General features: G+C 37.9%; 1 protein-coding gene across 2 annotated transcripts in view; it reads right to left on the bottom strand.

Moving 5' to 3' along the window:
• The window catches only part of SLC1A1 (solute carrier family 1 member 1), a 97087-nt gene that overhangs the window by 16208 nt on the left and 63670 nt on the right, over window positions 1–17209 (bottom strand). For both annotated transcript variants that reach the window (XM_064642411.1, XM_064642410.1), the window contains exons 3-5: window positions 4345–4437; window positions 2614–2728; window positions 353–395 (exon numbers count right to left, since the gene is read on the bottom strand). In XM_064642411.1, coding sequence (XP_064498481.1) covers window positions 353–395; window positions 2614–2728; window positions 4345–4437 — 251 coding nt within the window. The remainder of the gene's footprint in view (window positions 1–352; window positions 396–2613; window positions 2729–4344; window positions 4438–17209) is intronic.

The raw sequence follows: 17209 nt of genomic DNA, 5'->3' as shown, positions 1-17209 counted from the left end.
CAGACTTCATCAGACACTGAGGGACCTTGAGAACAAGGAAACAGATCCTCATAAGAGCTTTTTTCTAAATCTTGTCCCCAAAGGAAAAATCCTGTCTTATACACTTTCTGCATCCAGCTCCTGAACAGTGTCTTTTTGCAACACAATATTAAGGACTTAATAGCTGGTAACTGAGTGTTTATCATAATGGAAATGAAACCAAGATGCCTTAAAACCTCACCTTTCTATAGGAGATTAAGATACTCCTGGACTTTCCAGAAATAGTCTTGCCTTACGTAGATTTTTTTTTTTGGGACGTAAAAGAATAATTTGTAGTTAACAATGAAAATTAAAGAGGAATGTTCAAACTTACCTGTTGAAAACAGGCCTGAACAAGGTTCTCTGGGAACATATTCCTGTTAGAAAGCATAGAAGAATTTCAACATTATAGCATACTAAGAAAAAGTTGTTTGTATAAACAAAATGACAAAAGTTCCTGCTTAAAAAGCAGATCACATTTCCTTTAATGAGAAAGCAGTATATTTGGCATCATCAGATATAGAGTCCAAAGAAATAAAGGATTTAAGAGTCCCAATGATCAGTTGACCATTTTCCTACTGTTGAATTTTTGGGCTTATTTTCCAGTATTTGGTATTTCTATTGGTATACTAAACCCAATGTATTTTTTTTCTGCTACATCATCTCCATCACTTGCATGAGGAGTACAGGACACACCATTTCTATAGGATTTGTCAGATATAGGCAGAAAAGAAAAAAACTTCTTATAAAGGCTGTGCTGGAAGAATCAGATATTTGGTGTGTTCTATTGTAGTTTTGAATTCAGAAATTAATCTTGGCTAATGGAAGATTCCATTGTGTTATTTCAGGGTCCAGAACCATTTTCACACACTGAAAAATTAGGAAATTTAGTGCAACCCATTTGTATGCCTCCTTTCCAACAGCCAATTTCTGATTCAAATGATTGCAAAAAAAAAAGAAGCATTAATTACATAGTTAGTGAATATCCAGTCCAGTGCAGAAAAAGCCATTTTATACACTGAAGCACAAGTTTTCATCTACCTCACAGAATGTTCACAAACTTCCACTTTTAGTTCTCAAATTCTTAAAGTAAAATCTATTCAAAAGCAAGAGCAGTTTGTACAAGCCTGGGGTTTTCCTTTATCTTTACAAGACTGTCTGGATTTGAATCTTAAATCTGATGAATGTAAATATGTAAGAAAATTAATTCCTTTAAAACAGAATTTCAGATCTCTAACTCCTAATTACAGTCTTAAACTTGTTTGCGGGAAGTTGAGTTGTAAACTATAGTAAACCCCCAAACTACTGCTAATTACAATTCGCACCACTTTTTGCTATAGGAAGACTTTTTGTGCATAGAACTACATCAGCCCTATGAATATGTGTGGAAATGTTCATGTGGAAGTTACTGGTAACAGACTGGCTGCATTAGGTTTTATAATAAAGATGATTACACAGTTCCTCTCATCGATTCTTGGGCGAGTGACCATGAGGAATGAGATGAGCTATCCAAGAAGCTGTCATTGTGGTCATTCGTAGGCAGGAGGGGACAGAAGCTGGGAAGAGCTGTGAATTACTGGACATGGGGCTTTGGGATTGACAACTGCCAACTATCCCATATACAAACCTCAGAGAAATTGAATTATTTTCAAAGAAGTTTATCTTAACCTAGGTTGGGGCAGAGTTGCCCCAAATGACATCAGACATTTGATATTATATAGGATAGTGGCTATCTGGAGTTGCATCTGCAAATGCCATTCATATTTCCTAAAATAAAAAAATGCTAAGAAATCCAATTTTAGATATGTGCTAGTTGATTCTTACATGACAGATTAAGTAAAAATTCTACAAAAAGAAAATGGTGGGCAGGAATAGTGACACAGAACAGAGACTCATTGCAGCTGGAGAAAGAAAAAACACAGAAACATTATTAAGGGAACTACCTAGCCACTACTGGAAATGCAGCCCTTTTTGTGAATTTTTCTTCTAATTCCTTAAACACATTAGCTCTGAAAATCTGCACACATCTTCTGCAGACTTTTCTATGGGTTTCCTCCTTCTAACCACTTCAAAGTATCCATAATTTTCCAGGATGCTGATAGGGAAAGACTCTTTATAAGGTTGCCTTAGATACTGGTGATGCAGCAAACTTGTTGATGGTGGAACCCTTAGAACCCTTTACATACTGCATCTGTTACTCTGCATCCTGCCTTGAGGAGGGGAATACAGCACTACAATTTCAGGTGGTTGTCTATGCTGGATGACACAGAAGCTGCCAGTTAGCAATCCACCATTCAATCCTTTATGGATCTTTTCTTCACAGTAGATAAATCTTGCATATCAATTGCTGTGAAGGAGGGATTTTTCACCATTGGCTTATTAAATAAAATCTGTGGTGTTAAACAAGCTGCTTTCAATATCTAACTTTTTAATATCTAACTTTTAAATATCTAACTTGTTGCAATACAAGTTATTCTCCTCTTATTCATCCAAACAACATTAGAAAGCGTCTTATTGTATTACATATCCCAACTTTATTTGTGCTTGCTTGGACTTCTGCAAAAGGAATATGGGAACTAAAAATTAAAGCCTCACCTGATCAGATCGAGCATGGCATCAACAGTACTGACTTCTGGGGTACTGCCCACCCTGTCGATTTCACTTGCTCTCTGAGTCACTCCAGGTTTAATGGTCACAACTAAGACAATTCCTGCAAAGGAGAAGCAAGAGTGCAAGCAGAGGCATTGGTGCATTCTTCTTCAGTGTATCCTGTGTAGCCAAATTCTTCGTGAGCTCAACTTAACAAATGCTTTCCCTGGGTGCTCATGCAGGTAAGGTGGTGTCAGTAAATGTGTGAGATCCCCCAATACTGGAGCTACTTGCAGACTTGCCACTGGACTTGGGCACTTCAGCTTTGGTTTTGTATGTATGGTACTAAATCACTACTATTCACCAAGAGGGCAAATTACTTTAGCTGGGCTTGAGACGAAGAGTTGAAGTTAAGTACTCTTCAGTTGAAGAGTACTACTCTTCAACTTTTGCATAGTGAATATTTTTAATTGCTTGCCCCTTATGTAGCTCTTCTTGTTACTAGCTTTCAGATATGAACACAAGTGCATTGTCCTGTGACCCCAAAGTCACAGGATGTTTTGGTAAAGTTAGTTATCAATAAAGTTATGTAAGAGAAGGGCTTCAGAAAAAGAAAAAAAAATTGTGGGTTAAGAAATACTAGATTTGACCTTGTAAATACTGAAATTAATAACAATTTTTTTATTTACTTTAGTGGCTTCATTTTAGGCATTTTTTTTATAATATGAAATACTAGGCTTTTCCAAAGGTATAACATTTTTTCTCTTCTTGCCCCCCCCCCCCCCCAATAAAAGCCATACAAACCTAAAGCAAATAAAACTACTAAGTCTCAGTGAAGGGACAAAGAGGAATTTGGATGACCCTTTAACCAGCCAGGAACAGGTCTTTCTAATGACAGCTGTGAATAAAAGCAGGACTGCATTTGTGTAGCTCTGCATTATGAAATAAGTAATGCCATAACAGCACGGAACAGCTTAGAATAGCAGGAACCTTTGGAGAGTGTCTGGTTTAACACACCACTAAGATTTGGGACAACTTCAAAGTTAGATACATGATAATGTTAGTCTTTATTAATTTTCCTCCCTATTCTGTATTCACAGAAATTTCCCAGGCATACAAGATAGACAATTTTATTTTGTTTCTTATCTAAGAAGGCTGACTGAAGATGCTTCTTTAAGCAAATATGGAACATTTCAAGGTTGTTTGTAGGGAATGAACTTCCTGCAAGAGGTGATGGGGAATTCAGAGAGTTAAGAGTGTAGCCTGATAGTGACAGAGTGGGCAAAACCCTTTAAGGAAGGAGATGAGATGACAAAGGAAGCAGTATTTTATGTAATTCAGGTGTGACACATTATATATTCTTGCATGTGAGAATCAGGAACAATCTAGCACTTTTCTATTGAGGAAATTCACTTTGTCGTTGAGGTTGGCCTTTGATGTTCACTCAGCTTTCCCACTGCTGGTCACTGTTTATCTCAGCAGACAGCTCCTAATCTTCCCTGAGCTGAAATATATGGTAAAATTGCCTGTGGCTTCATATTGGGTATGAACACAGCCCAATCATGAACAGCAGGACTAACTTCTCTCTGTATCTGGCCACAGGTAATGTTAAGTTGCCTGGTATGATTCTCTGTCTCCTCTCCCCATCCTGTCTTGGTAAATTAGTAATGTCACAGTGATGTACATTTGTAATTAGGCAATGCTGATGATTTTAAAAGTTACAGAATCACGGAGTACCTAATATTACAGCAATGACAGTAGTGCAGAGATAATATACGACTGCTCGCAAACCAATCTTCCCAGAAATGCTGGAATCCAAAGCAGCAACACCTGCAAAAAAGAGCCACAAAAACAGTACAATAAAAAAGTCTTATAAGAAAGTTGTTATTTTTGTAGAGGCAAATAATTATTGTCTCTTATTTCTATGTAGGAAATTCTTCCTTATTCAAGATATTTCTTAATACCTAATTGCCAGTTGCACTTTTGAAAAACACCTGTAGCAGAATAACATATTTGCTTCTGCTTCTTTGCAAAAAGCTGGTTTCCCTGGATATTTCTAGAGAAAAGATAATTGAGCTTTCCTGATTCCTTGATGTTTGTGAATGAATTAGACTTCTTTGGCTTATCAGAGTATGTTACAACTTATTTCCATTTCCACTTAAATAACAGTTTCACTTTTTTCAGATTTGTAACTTTTGGCTTTAAAACTAAAAGCCATGGGGAGTTGCTCAGGACTGTTACCCTGGGTTGCCCAAAGGCACATCAGGCAAGTAAGGATGATTCCTGGTGGTTTTGCCTTCATTAGTGGGTTTTACTTTTTTTTCTTTTTGACTAAAGCTTTTATGAAGTCCGGGCTGTTCACACTTCTCTGCCTGTATATGTCATTGCCAAGAGCAGAGGGCAATTTTGTCAATGAAGGTAGGGAAAGTGCTGAGGCAGGTATTATACTGAGGTCAACTTAGCTTTTGGCAACAATATTATATCAAACTTCTAGTGAAGTATTTTTAATTTTTTAAAAGATTTACAGTTATATCTGTACAAATAGGATTCAGTAACCAGGGAAAATGAGTATTGTGACTGCAAAACTTGGCTATTTATAACAACATTAGTTAATAATTCACTGCTATCTCTTTACTATACATTTGTGATCCATTTATATTTTTATATTTATTGAGTCAGTTTATCAAAGACTGGCCAGATTGCCTTGTATAGGAAAGCAAAAATACCAGGAGGATATTTAACCTCAGAATAGTATGATTTTGCAGGGAAAAATAGTTCGAAAAGGAAGAAAAATCAAGTTACAAATATAACTTACTGATCTTTGAGCTCAAAAAGGATCTTGGCAAGCATACTTTAACTATGCACTGATGTCCCTTTAACAAAGTATATTAACAGCAGTGACGACTTGTGCCTAGAATATTCATATAATGCTTTACTAGTTCTGTTAATTGTTATTTGAAATTCAAACAGTACTGGGAGGTGAGAATGAAGGTTGTTTTATTTCGTAATCTATTTGATTATTTTGGGGTTGTGGACCATCATTTATATTTCTCACCTTGGGAACTGTGAAAAAAAACAGGTAGAAAGGAGAGCTTTCGCATTGCTGTGGGCTCGGCTGTAGAAATCATGGCAGTGAGAACTCTTGAGAATGGAGAGTAATAAATAATGTTTTCTGTAGACAGCAGCAGACCTGGTTTCAAAGGCTGTCAATATTGAAACTTCCACAGCTGATATATTAACTTGGAAGACTTCACATTATGTTTTTAAAAGAGAGCAAACTGGTACTGCCCCAGTTCCATATCTTTTAAAGAAACGTTCATAAAAACTAGAAATCATGGAATTTTATTCTAGAACTTGTGCCTTAAGATTTTTTTTTTGCCTGACTGTCTTGCTGATTCAGTCAAGAGCCTAATAATCATGCAAGGTTATTTCCCTGGAGTACTCAGTTATAAAGATTCTACAGTTAATATAACAGGAAGTTCCCACAACGGACAGTTCTTCTGGCTCCCAATTAAAACCATTTGCAGACTGTTACGCTCATTGGAGTTACAGAGGTATAATTAAGGGAAAACTTTGCCCCTGTCTTTTTAAACTGGGTAATGACCCTCTTGGTGAGCAAGCTGTGCTAGGATCCAGCTTGCGCTTCTACTGTCATGTTGCTGCTGCTTTGCTAGTAACCATACAAACACACAAATCAGTCAGGCAGGCGTGACTAATTTAAGTACAAGTATGATCTGTGTGCAACAGATCTGGGGTTTCGGGCTTTTCTGTAAGCTGCTGTACTCTGAAACAAAACGACATTCAGAATGATGCTTCAATTTAGAGACTGAAGTAGCATTTGCTACAAGTGCCACAGACACAGGTTTGCACTGGGTGTTTTATGCTGCTAAGCTCCTTTTTTCATGTTAGCTCGTTACACACAAGAAATGTGATATATAAAAATACATTTCCCTTCAGATATATCTTACTGTCATTACTGAGCAACTGATAGTGTAATGGATAGCTACTGCCTTTCTTCTCAAGCCAAATGAAAATTAAGATTCCCTTTGAAATAACATCATGGCTTTGCAATTTTTTTTGACATAACTGAAAGAGTTAATGGAAGATGTATTAAACAAAGCACCCAACTAACAATGATTTCAGTTCATAAGAAAACTTATTTCTCAAACTTGGATAACAAACACGCTACTCAAAAAGGAAAGCCTACAGTGTCGTAATTGCAGATTAGATCAAAAAAGCAGTCTAATTAAGTTTGAACTATCTACTGTGGATTACCACTAAACTTTTATAACTAATTAATTTGTTCTTTCCTTCCCTCAGCCTATCCTCAAGTTTGAAATTTACACAGGTTTGAGCAGATAAACTGTTAATATAGTCTACTGTATGGAGTTTAAACAGGCATGATGGATTCTCCTCTATCCCTGGGCATTTTAAAACTGCAGTATTTCAGATTAGTTTCTTAAATTTCCTTATAAGAGATATTCTAATTCAGCTACAGCCCAGCCCCTGAAACATGGAATGCAATTTTGTGGCTGTGATACAAAAAGTGGAATGATCACAAGAGACACCAACTGGTGTTAAAATCTGTTAATCTATCTACCTCTCTGCCCATATCATTTTAGCAGAACAGAGTTAAGGTTTCAATAACTGAAGTCAAATTTTGGAATCAATTAGCTAGTCCTCTGCAATTCACCTTCCATACTTTTTATGTTATGATCCAAATTGAAGTTCTTAGTATCCTCTTTTTGAAAAATTTTTTTTTTGAAGAAAGGACAGGAGGATGATAAACTAGAGTTAATAATTTTGTTTGACAGAATATTAAAAGGCATCAAAACAAGGATGGTACAGGGACTTCAAGAGAAGACACATACTTTCAGGTAAGACACATAGACATCCCATGTTAAATGCTGGGGGGGAAAAATGAAACACCATCCAGCTGTTCCTAACCTTGTAATAAGTTTTTTTATTCTGTATATGTTTTTTTTTTTACTTGAAACTTCTTGTTGGTATAACCATAAAGCCTACACATTTAATTTCCTTCTATTTCTATAGCTGCTATTTTTGATCAATTACCAGAGTATTCCTAGGACTTTCTTCTTTAAAAAATAACCACAATGGAGGACAGTACTGTGAAACTTGCAAAAAATCAGAAGTGGAAAAATTAAATGATTACAATGGACTGATTTAATCCCGTGTTGTGTTCAACTACTGATTTTAGCATGTGGAATATGTTGTATTACCAAAGTTGAAGACACACAGCTTCTCCAACTTTCACTTTAGAACCCCTGTCTACCTGGTTAAGTGCATCAAAACCAAGAGTCCTGTTAAGACTGAAATATAGCAACATTAGTCATCTGCAACTTTTGAAATCGCTCTAAAATTTCCTTCCTTATATTTTTTGTTCTATATTTTTAAAACTGCTTCCCTAAACTACTACTGTATAAAGATACTTTACCTAAGGGAATAGTCTGGTTTAAACAAAAGTAAGTATGAAAACGTGGTGTTCGGGAATTTTTTACCAGTAGCCACTAAACGTGAAGTGTGTTCACTTTAGAGGCCTGTAAAAATGCACACGTACCAACGGCCAAATGACTTTGGCTCAAGGTGTAACACACTGTAATTCTAGAGTTCTTCACTATGCTCTTGTGAGACCAATCCTATGGTCCTGTGAGATGCAGGAGTGAAAACGGTTCCATTACAGACTGGAAACAATCACAGGGATCTTCTGAATTCCAGTGCTTATCATTTTATTAGTCCTCTATGGCATAACACCTACATCCTTAGCATTTGTTATACCATTCTACGGAGTGGAATATGTGCAACTGTGCACACAGATTTTTGCTTACAGGTGCTCTTTTTCAACATGTTATGAGAGACTACATCTACAATTTGGTGCTGTGGTTGACTCTGTTCAGCAGCAACAATCATACCTAAACACCTTGGCACTTTTTTCTGCTGCTCTACAAATTTCAGTGTCAACATCAAGTGCATCTCCTGCAGTACTGCTTAGTTGTTCTCAAAGTTTCTGAAGATTGGTGGAAGCTGACAGGATCTGTTTCTTCCACCATCTCATCACTTCATCTGCATGACATACTGATCATTATGTATAATCAGTAAAACTCCTTTTGCCAACACCACTACACTTGATGATCAAGATGTGAATTTTTTGTCTGTACAAAAATCAATGCCACTTAGCCAGCTCCTAGCACTGATAGCAGGTTGTTCTTAAGTGTGACTTAGAGCCAGAGGGAACAGTCTGGCTCAAGGGCCTTCCAAGTTCACATGACTGCCAGCCATGGTGGCTTTCTCGATTTAGTTTTAGGAGCTAACTGCATTTCTAAGGAGAAATTACTCAAGTATGGTACACATAAACTGTACACAACTCTCTCAGGGTTCTGATATCTAATTCCTTACCTAATTCCCTATTGTAACAAAAATACAACAACAAAAGTTCCTGAAGAGTAGAACAGTATGGCTTTTATACCTTCTAATCTATGACTGTGATGTTGATTCAAGGGCAAAATGCAGTTCTGAAACTGCTCCAACTGCCATCAGCCTTAGTGCTTTAACTGAGGAATTTCTGGGGACGCTAGAGGAATCATGAAATAATTCTCTACTTCTCCCAGGTGTAGACATTTTAATTCTTAGCGTTCATTTTGGCTCTTCTAGCTGCAATATGCAGTCATTAGGTCATAGACAAAGTAAAAATGAATTTTGCATCAGACATATGAAAATAGAAAAGCATATGAGAATTTTAAAATGCATATAGAGAATTTTAGTGGGTAATCCTTCTAAGGGGACCACATTGTTTTATGTAAAAATAGTGTTATTGCCAGGGTACATGGCACCATGTGTTGTTGCAAAAAGGTAAGATTTACTCTTTAAAAATGCTAGGGGAAAAAAAAAAGAACAAAGCAGTGCTGACACAGTACCCTTGATAAATGGAGAGCTGCCTGAAATGCATGAAGTTCCTTGGCTTTAAAAAATGGAGCTGGGAGTGTTTCTAATTTAAGACATGAGCAATATCAAAATTTCAGCTGCATCTAACTGTGGCATGACCTCCCTGTTCCAATGTGGTTTTGGAATGTCATTTGCCTCTTACTGAGTATTCTCATTTAATCCGCTGATCATCAAAGGGCTGTTGGTCAAGTCATAAAAGAGGAATTTAGAGGAAGGTGAAAATTTTGAATTTATTGTCATACTTTTCTTTTACTTGCAATTGGAAACACTACCAATACTAAAACAGTATTTGGCCTGTATCTTCAGAATAGAGACATGATTTTTACTTGAGGAGCGAACACCAAATTCTAGCTCCAGTGTGTAGCAAGCTTATTGCTTATTTTCTTATTACTCTGTGTATCTAAGAGAATCCAAATTTGCATTCTTGTTCCATGAGTTATACCAACTCTAATCAGCTACTGCCAAGACAGGAATGTTATCTCACACATATAAGACTAGATTTCATCATTTTTCCATGTAAATTTTGTCATTGTTTGATAGTTGGGTGACAGATACAAACAGGAAAGTTTCCTCTTCACTGCAGGGAAAGGTCCTATCTGCTGTCTATGAACTTGGGACAATTCAAACATGAATTCAGAAGAATGTGTCTCTCAGGGCTTCTGAAAAGGAAGGATATCAAAGCCAGTTTTCCTCTATCCTTTTGATCTTTGCCTATGTTCATTTTTCGAAGAGAAAACCCTTTTGTATACAGTTCAGACATTAAGGGTGGGAGGGGAATCACCATAACACTGGTGAATTCAGAGCCTATGCTTCTTTTACTTGCATGATCTTGTAGTAAAAGTCTACCGTGACTGTGATTAATCTCCTGAAAACTCATTTTCTTCATATTCTCCCTGAAATTTAAGTTTCCAAATCAGGTTCAACAGTAATTACTGTTGCTTCCTTCCAAGAGCTGAATGGTGAATCTTTTGCTCTTTTTCTGCTATTCTGTGGAACTCTCCAGGAAACGCAATACCACACTCCTTGTGTATGAACAAGAGTGTCAGGACCAAAGAAGTCATTCACAACTGCTCTCTGAAATACCACCCCTATTCAGGACTACAGACACCATGATGTTATGCACAACTTCACTATTTATCTGAGACAACAGATTCTGATGCTGCTGTTATTACTTTAAGATCATTCTCAAACATCTTCCACTTGATATGCATCTTATAATTTTATAATTCCTCCTGTTTGTTGTGTCATGAGGCTCTGAATGATCTTTTGTGTCTAGTCTTCCACTAGCTAACTGAATTACCTCTATAGCTAAGTCTCACCAGGAGTCAGATGTTGGCTGAGAAGATCAAGTAATGAAAAAGCAAATGTGTTTGGGAAGCCCCAAACACACTGTAGTATGCAGTCTCTCAAATGAGATTTTTGGTGACTCACTGTCTTTAATGTTTGTTACTAGAAGTCACAGAATCACAAAATATGCTGCGTTGGAAGGGACACACAAGGATCATTGAGTCCAACCCTTAGCCCTGCACAGGACCATCCTCAAGAGTCACACCAAGTGCCTGAGAACATTGTCCAAATGCTTCTTGAACTCTGTCACGCTTGGTGCTGTGACCACTGCCCTGGGGAGACTCTTCCAGTGTCCCAACCACCCTCTGGCGGAAGAATATTTGCCTAATATCCAACCTAAACCTGCCCTGATGCAACTTCAGGCCCTACCTTTGGTTCCTGTCACTGGTCACCACAGAGAAGAGATCAGTGCCTGCCCCCTCTCTTTCCCTCATGAGGTAGTTGTAGACTGCAATGAGGTGTCCCCTCCGTCTCCTCTTCTCCAGGCTGAACACACCGAGTGACCTCAGCCACTCCTCATACAGCTTCCCCTCAAGGCCCTTCATCATCTTTGTTGTCCTCCTTTGGACGCTCTCTAATGGCTTTTTTATATTGCCGTCCCCCAAACTGCACACAATATTCAAGGTGAGGCCACCCCAGTGCAGAGCAGAGCGGGACAATCCCCTCCCTCGACCGGCTGGTGATGCTTTGCCTGATGCCCCCCAGGACACGGTTGGCTCTCCTGGCTGCCAGGGCACTGCTGACTCATATTCAACTTGCCATCGACCAGGACCCCCAGGTCCCTTTCCACAGCACAGCTTTTCAGCCTCTCATTCCCCAATCTGTATGAACATCTGTTTCTATTCTATCAGTCCTTCTATAACAGCAGTTCTCCTATCTACTCAAATTTCATTGTTAATTACTGTTAAGGAAAAGGATTTCTACGGCAGCTTGTGGCAATTATGTTTTCAGTAGACTTGATATTGGAACAAACGATTGTTATTCCACTAGCATGCTTGTGTCAATGCAACAGAATAATGTTTTACAAATGAAATGAAAAAAAATAGCACATGGCGGGGGGATAGTGGGAGGGAGAGATAGGAAAGAGAGATAGATGCATGCAGGTAATGCATAAGCATCTGTTCGTGCTCTTTAAATACCACTGAAGAAATTTAAATCAGAAAATCCGCAATTCCTACTTACATGATCTAGTGAGACTAACATCGGATTAGCACGTCAAATATTAGTCTTCTAACTCTGAAGAGGCACTGAAAAAAAATTAATTAAAAAAACCCCAAACAACAGACGAAAGCATGGAATGCAATAATAGTTACAAAGAACAGTCCAAATACTGAAAGATATCCTGGATCATTTAGGATGGGGTTGAAAAAGTAATTGTAATGAACCTTTCTAAATGCCAGGTAGAAAGAGGGGAATAAATAGAAGACGAATAGTTTATGGCAATGAAAGGGATGAAATCATTATAAAATGGAAGGAATTTCAGCTAAGATGTAAAAAAAAAAATCTGATCCTGGATATCAGTTTGCTAAGAGACTGTCGTGCTGCCTTCAAGGCAGTTGGCACAATCAGCATTGCAGCATTGCAGCATTGTATTATAATCTTTTCCTAGAGAGCTTATTGGAGTCATGAAGAGAAAGAAGGCATTAGTACTGCCTTCCATGTATCTTTTTTGCAAACCTGTAGGACAATTTTAATTTTTCCTCCAGAAAACTCTAGAAGTTATATAATCTGTAGTTAATGTCTTTTCAGGAGAGATGATGCTCCTTGGTTGGAATATAGTAAAAACTTATAAGATGATATATCCATCTGCTAAAGTGGACAGGCTAAAAAGATTCATAACAGAAATCAGATTCGGTTCATGGATGTAGGAGAAATATATACCCTCTGCACTGTGGCCAGTGAAACATGTATGGACTGAATACAGAAAACCTATAGTACTGAAAATACTTGAATTCCCTCAAAATTATTGATGGTAAAATGTATAGGTGGACAAGGTTTAGCTTCCAAGCTTTTAAAAAGAAAACTTTAACATGACACTACATTTTCAATTGATTGTAATATCCACACACAGGGAAATACTTTAAAAAAGTGTATGTAGTCTGGTTTATATAGTGGAACTGTTTTTTATGTCCTGAGCTCCCCAACAGAAGAGCAGAAGACAGCAACTGACTTCATACCCATCCACAGTAGTGCCACCAGCAGTCCCCCCAGTGATATGCCTGAGACAGGAGGCAGTAGCAGCTGATGGCTGTTGTGTAGGGGCTCTTTGCCCTTGAGAGCTGGTGGTAATCACGCTCCATGAACCAGAATTGCACTTCAAAGTTTTATTACTGTAATTTAAAACCTTAAGTAATGTTGGGGCTGTCTCAGTTGAATAAGGTCAATTGATATTGATGGGAAAGGAGTAGTAGACTGTGATGGAAGTAATCTGAAGAGGATGGGCACAAAGACTTGTCCATTAATAGCCCATGACTCTGCAGTCTTGCCTGCTTGAATGACTGCACATGGACAGCAGAGACAGGACCTCCACCGTCCCTCAGTACAACTGAAGCCAAAACTCATTAACAGTAATGTAACATTTCCTATCCTTCAAACAATGTACATGGTGCAGAGGGACAAGGTGAGTTTCCTGCCTGAGCCCAGATAACTAGTTTACTACTATTACATAATGAACTTGATTTTCTTGGAGGGTGTCTTTTGGCTTAAGAAATACAGCAAAGCATGCAAAGAACATGCAAGTATTTGAAAGACAGTCCTTGAGTATGTTAAGCTAGACCAGAGGTCTAGTGCAAGGACTGCGCTGGCGATGCACAGGGCCTGTTAAGGATGTCTCAGTAATAGAGCATCTCTGAATAGTTGCGCTTCTTGGACTTGTAGAAATGGAAAATGCTGAGCCAGCTGCGACCCCAGGAACAGTGATACCAAAGGAACATTGATTTGGAAGCCTTGGATTATAGGAAACAAAACAGACTTGCTCTCCCACCATTTCCTTATCTGTGCTCCTTTACAGTACTGTAAAACTGTATATGTTTGACATACAATGGAACTAGCAGGTCTATTTCTGGGCACAGGCACAGTCTCATTGTGTTCCAACTTAAATTACATATACAGTGGGCAAAGTAAATAAATAAGTAAATAGTTGTTCAAATATGTTCTGATTTTCAAAGATAAACATGAAAAATTAGAACAATCTGGTTAATACTCTATTTCCATTTTTTTTCTCATTGCATTGTAGCTCTTTTGTCTCCCATTTTGTGCTTTTTGTCTTCATTCACTAAATTCTGTTGCACTGAAACTAGTACCTTGCCAAACTAGTACCTTGCCAAACATAGATACAAGGTGTGAAGTGTCACACTTTAATTTTGACAACTGAAAAGGACAAATAACCTATTCAACATACCCATCCAGCACGCATAAGATAACACACTCTTTACACAAGGCAAACAATAGTCTCTGTGAATGGGAAAAGTCACCGGTCCAGGTACTTCACTGGAATATTTTTCTCACTCAAGCAGTTGTCAGAATAAGTCAGATTTGTGGTGGAATCATTACCTTCGTATTATGAGTAAGAAGCGCAAGTAAAAGAATGTATCATTGGTATTGGGAAAGGCAGAACTGGCATGATGCTTCAGACAGCACCAGAAGAGTAATCAAAGCAGGCCCTGCAGTAAAGCAAGAGTTTACTTCTATAGTCATGGAAACCTAGCAGTTTTGTCAGACCCACAGCATGGCAGACATTGTATTTATAGCTCACATACAGCTGCCCTCAGAAAGGTAATTGCTACTTTTTTTCCCACTCTTCCTGAGGCATGCTGTGTGTAGCTGCAAACACCTCCACAATTGCTTTAAGGAATTCTGGTGTCCCCCATAGCTGATTCTGCACAAACTCACAATCCAGGAAACTCCCACACATCTGTTCTAGTGTCTTTGAAGCTGCCTCTGACAAGGAAGGTCAGAAACATAAGAAAAGCTTATTTTGTCAGGGAGAAAATGTAAGAAACCAGAGAAATTATTGTAGAACTTAAAACAGACTTTGAATAGCTGATAAAATCATGTTATCAATATTGAGATCTGAGACATGTACCTGCTGTGATATATGTAAGATCTTTTAATCCAAAGCTAAAATTTCTGGAAATTTTAAAAGGAAGGTCATTTATTAGATATGTTATACCACTTTTTTGGTGAAGTTTTTGACAGAACACATTCTAGCCCTGAAGAAAGACCTCACACCAAGATCCATGGCTTGTAGTTTGAAAATCAGTGAGACAGCCAGCGTGAAATAACCCCATGTGAGAAGGACTTATTGAAGAGAGACGGGGAGCAGAGCCATGGCATTCCTGTAATATCAGGATGTTAAGTTAAGATCCAGATCTGACGCTAGTTACTAACAAGGAACTCAGGTGCAGGAAATAAGTCCAGACACCTTGTGTGAATTAACTAGCTTCAGGCTGGGCATGGAAGTTTCTCCAGCTTGTGCCCAAGTACAGGAGAACAAGTCAGATTCCTGTTCAGGAAACTTGACAGTTGTCTCCAGCTTAAGTTCTGCTGTGATCCTAACAGAAAACAGATTTGCAAACATTTACTGCCATTGCATACCGTGTGAAACTCACTCCATGAGAAATAAGGTTAAAAGTGACTAAAGGGAGTCTGCTGAGTATGCACCCGTGATGAAATATACTGCACAATTCCAGAGAATTTTGATTCTCTGAGTGAAATCAGAGCTGTGAATTTCCAGGACTTTTGAAGACATTTTATTCTAAGTACTCCTAAAATCATTAGATATAAGTCCCAAAACTCTCATGAAGCACACAAGAGATTCCTCTCAATTCTTTCTCCCTACATCTAAAATAGCATCTAAAAATAGCATTTTTTTATTTGTCTAATAATTTCTACTATTGCAGCATTACTTCAAAAGAAGTGGATTTGGTGTGTGGAGTATTATATTCAGTAGAGCTGTAGTTCTGATGTCATAGCAATGATCTTGAGCAACACTCTAGGCTTTTGATTTTTAATTTCAACTTTCCCATGTCACTACAGCAGGAACAAGAAAATACAAATAATTCCTTCAAATGAATGATTCATTAGCTAATCTGAGGGACAGAAATCTCTTGGAGATGCAGACAGGTCTCATATTTTGAATTGAATTATCAGTGGTGGGCTTTTAGGTCAGAGTAAATAAATTTACATTTGCATCCATTAAAATGATTATGAGGAGAACAATTAAAATTTGGCTCTGGGGCAGACTAAGAATAACTTAAAAGAGCATCACACTGCTCAGACTATTCTGTTCTCAAAGGAAGGACCTATTAATCATATCTTACAATTAAAAAAAAAAAAAATGCTTAGTACTTATGTCCATTTTTTACTGCTCTACAGTTCAACTTCCAGGCAGGTTAGTGCAAAAATTCCACAGATTGAAACCTGTACACTATATAAGTAAGTAAACAATGCCTTTTCTCTTTTACACTCCAAGAAACAGGGTTTGTGAACAAAAACCAGATTCTACAAAGCCCTCCATTTAATGAGAGGGAGGATTTTGCCTTTTGAATCTGAAAATAGACAGGGGGGAAAGTGTTCTTACTCTAATTAGAACTCTACATAGAAGCAGGAAGTGTGTTCCTCATCTAAACGAAGAAATCAGGGAGAGTTTTTCCACTAAGATGGAATTTCCTCCAACAAGCTAAAGTTACCAATACTTTAATTTGCAGAAAATCCTGGAATCTCAAAAGAGTGATTCCCACCTCTACTCTCTTTGCTGTGGGCCTGACTTACATCATTCAGTTCAAATGGACTGGGCTCTGGTCATGAGACAGGCATTTGTGCACAGCTCACTGTCTCTAAAACATAAGCTGCTTCTTTTCAGGATATGACATTACCTTTTAAGACATTCTAATCATAAAAAAAGAAAATTATGGACTGTATTTTCAAAAATGTCTTGGTGATTCTTGTGCAAAAATATTGCTAGTAACCAAAATCCAGTATTTTGACATGACATACATTTACAAAAGGCATCAAAACTTCTTAGGTGCCTTTGGACCCAGCACCATGGTCTGGTTACAATCACACAACAAATGAGCCATTGCAATTGTCTCTGGTGCTCACACTTAGCCTGCTGCAAAGGCACAATAACATGACAATATTTAACTTTCTCACAGTGAGCTAAGTAGCACCCCCTTAACCTGCTTACTAAAAAGATAGCCATTCAGGACCAGCTGATGTGTTGTCATTAGTTTTACTGCAGTAACTTTGTATGTATTGGGACCATAAATATCTGCATTGAGCATGTGAACATGTA

The sequence above is a fragment of the Pseudopipra pipra genome, chromosome Z, assembly GCF_036250125.1.
Source record: "Pseudopipra pipra isolate bDixPip1 chromosome Z, bDixPip1.hap1, whole genome shotgun sequence".
Taxonomy (NCBI): Eukaryota; Metazoa; Chordata; class Aves; order Passeriformes; family Pipridae; genus Pseudopipra; species Pseudopipra pipra.
The sequence above is the reverse complement of the archived record's forward strand: the minus strand, read 5'-3'. Positions and strand labels throughout refer to the sequence as shown.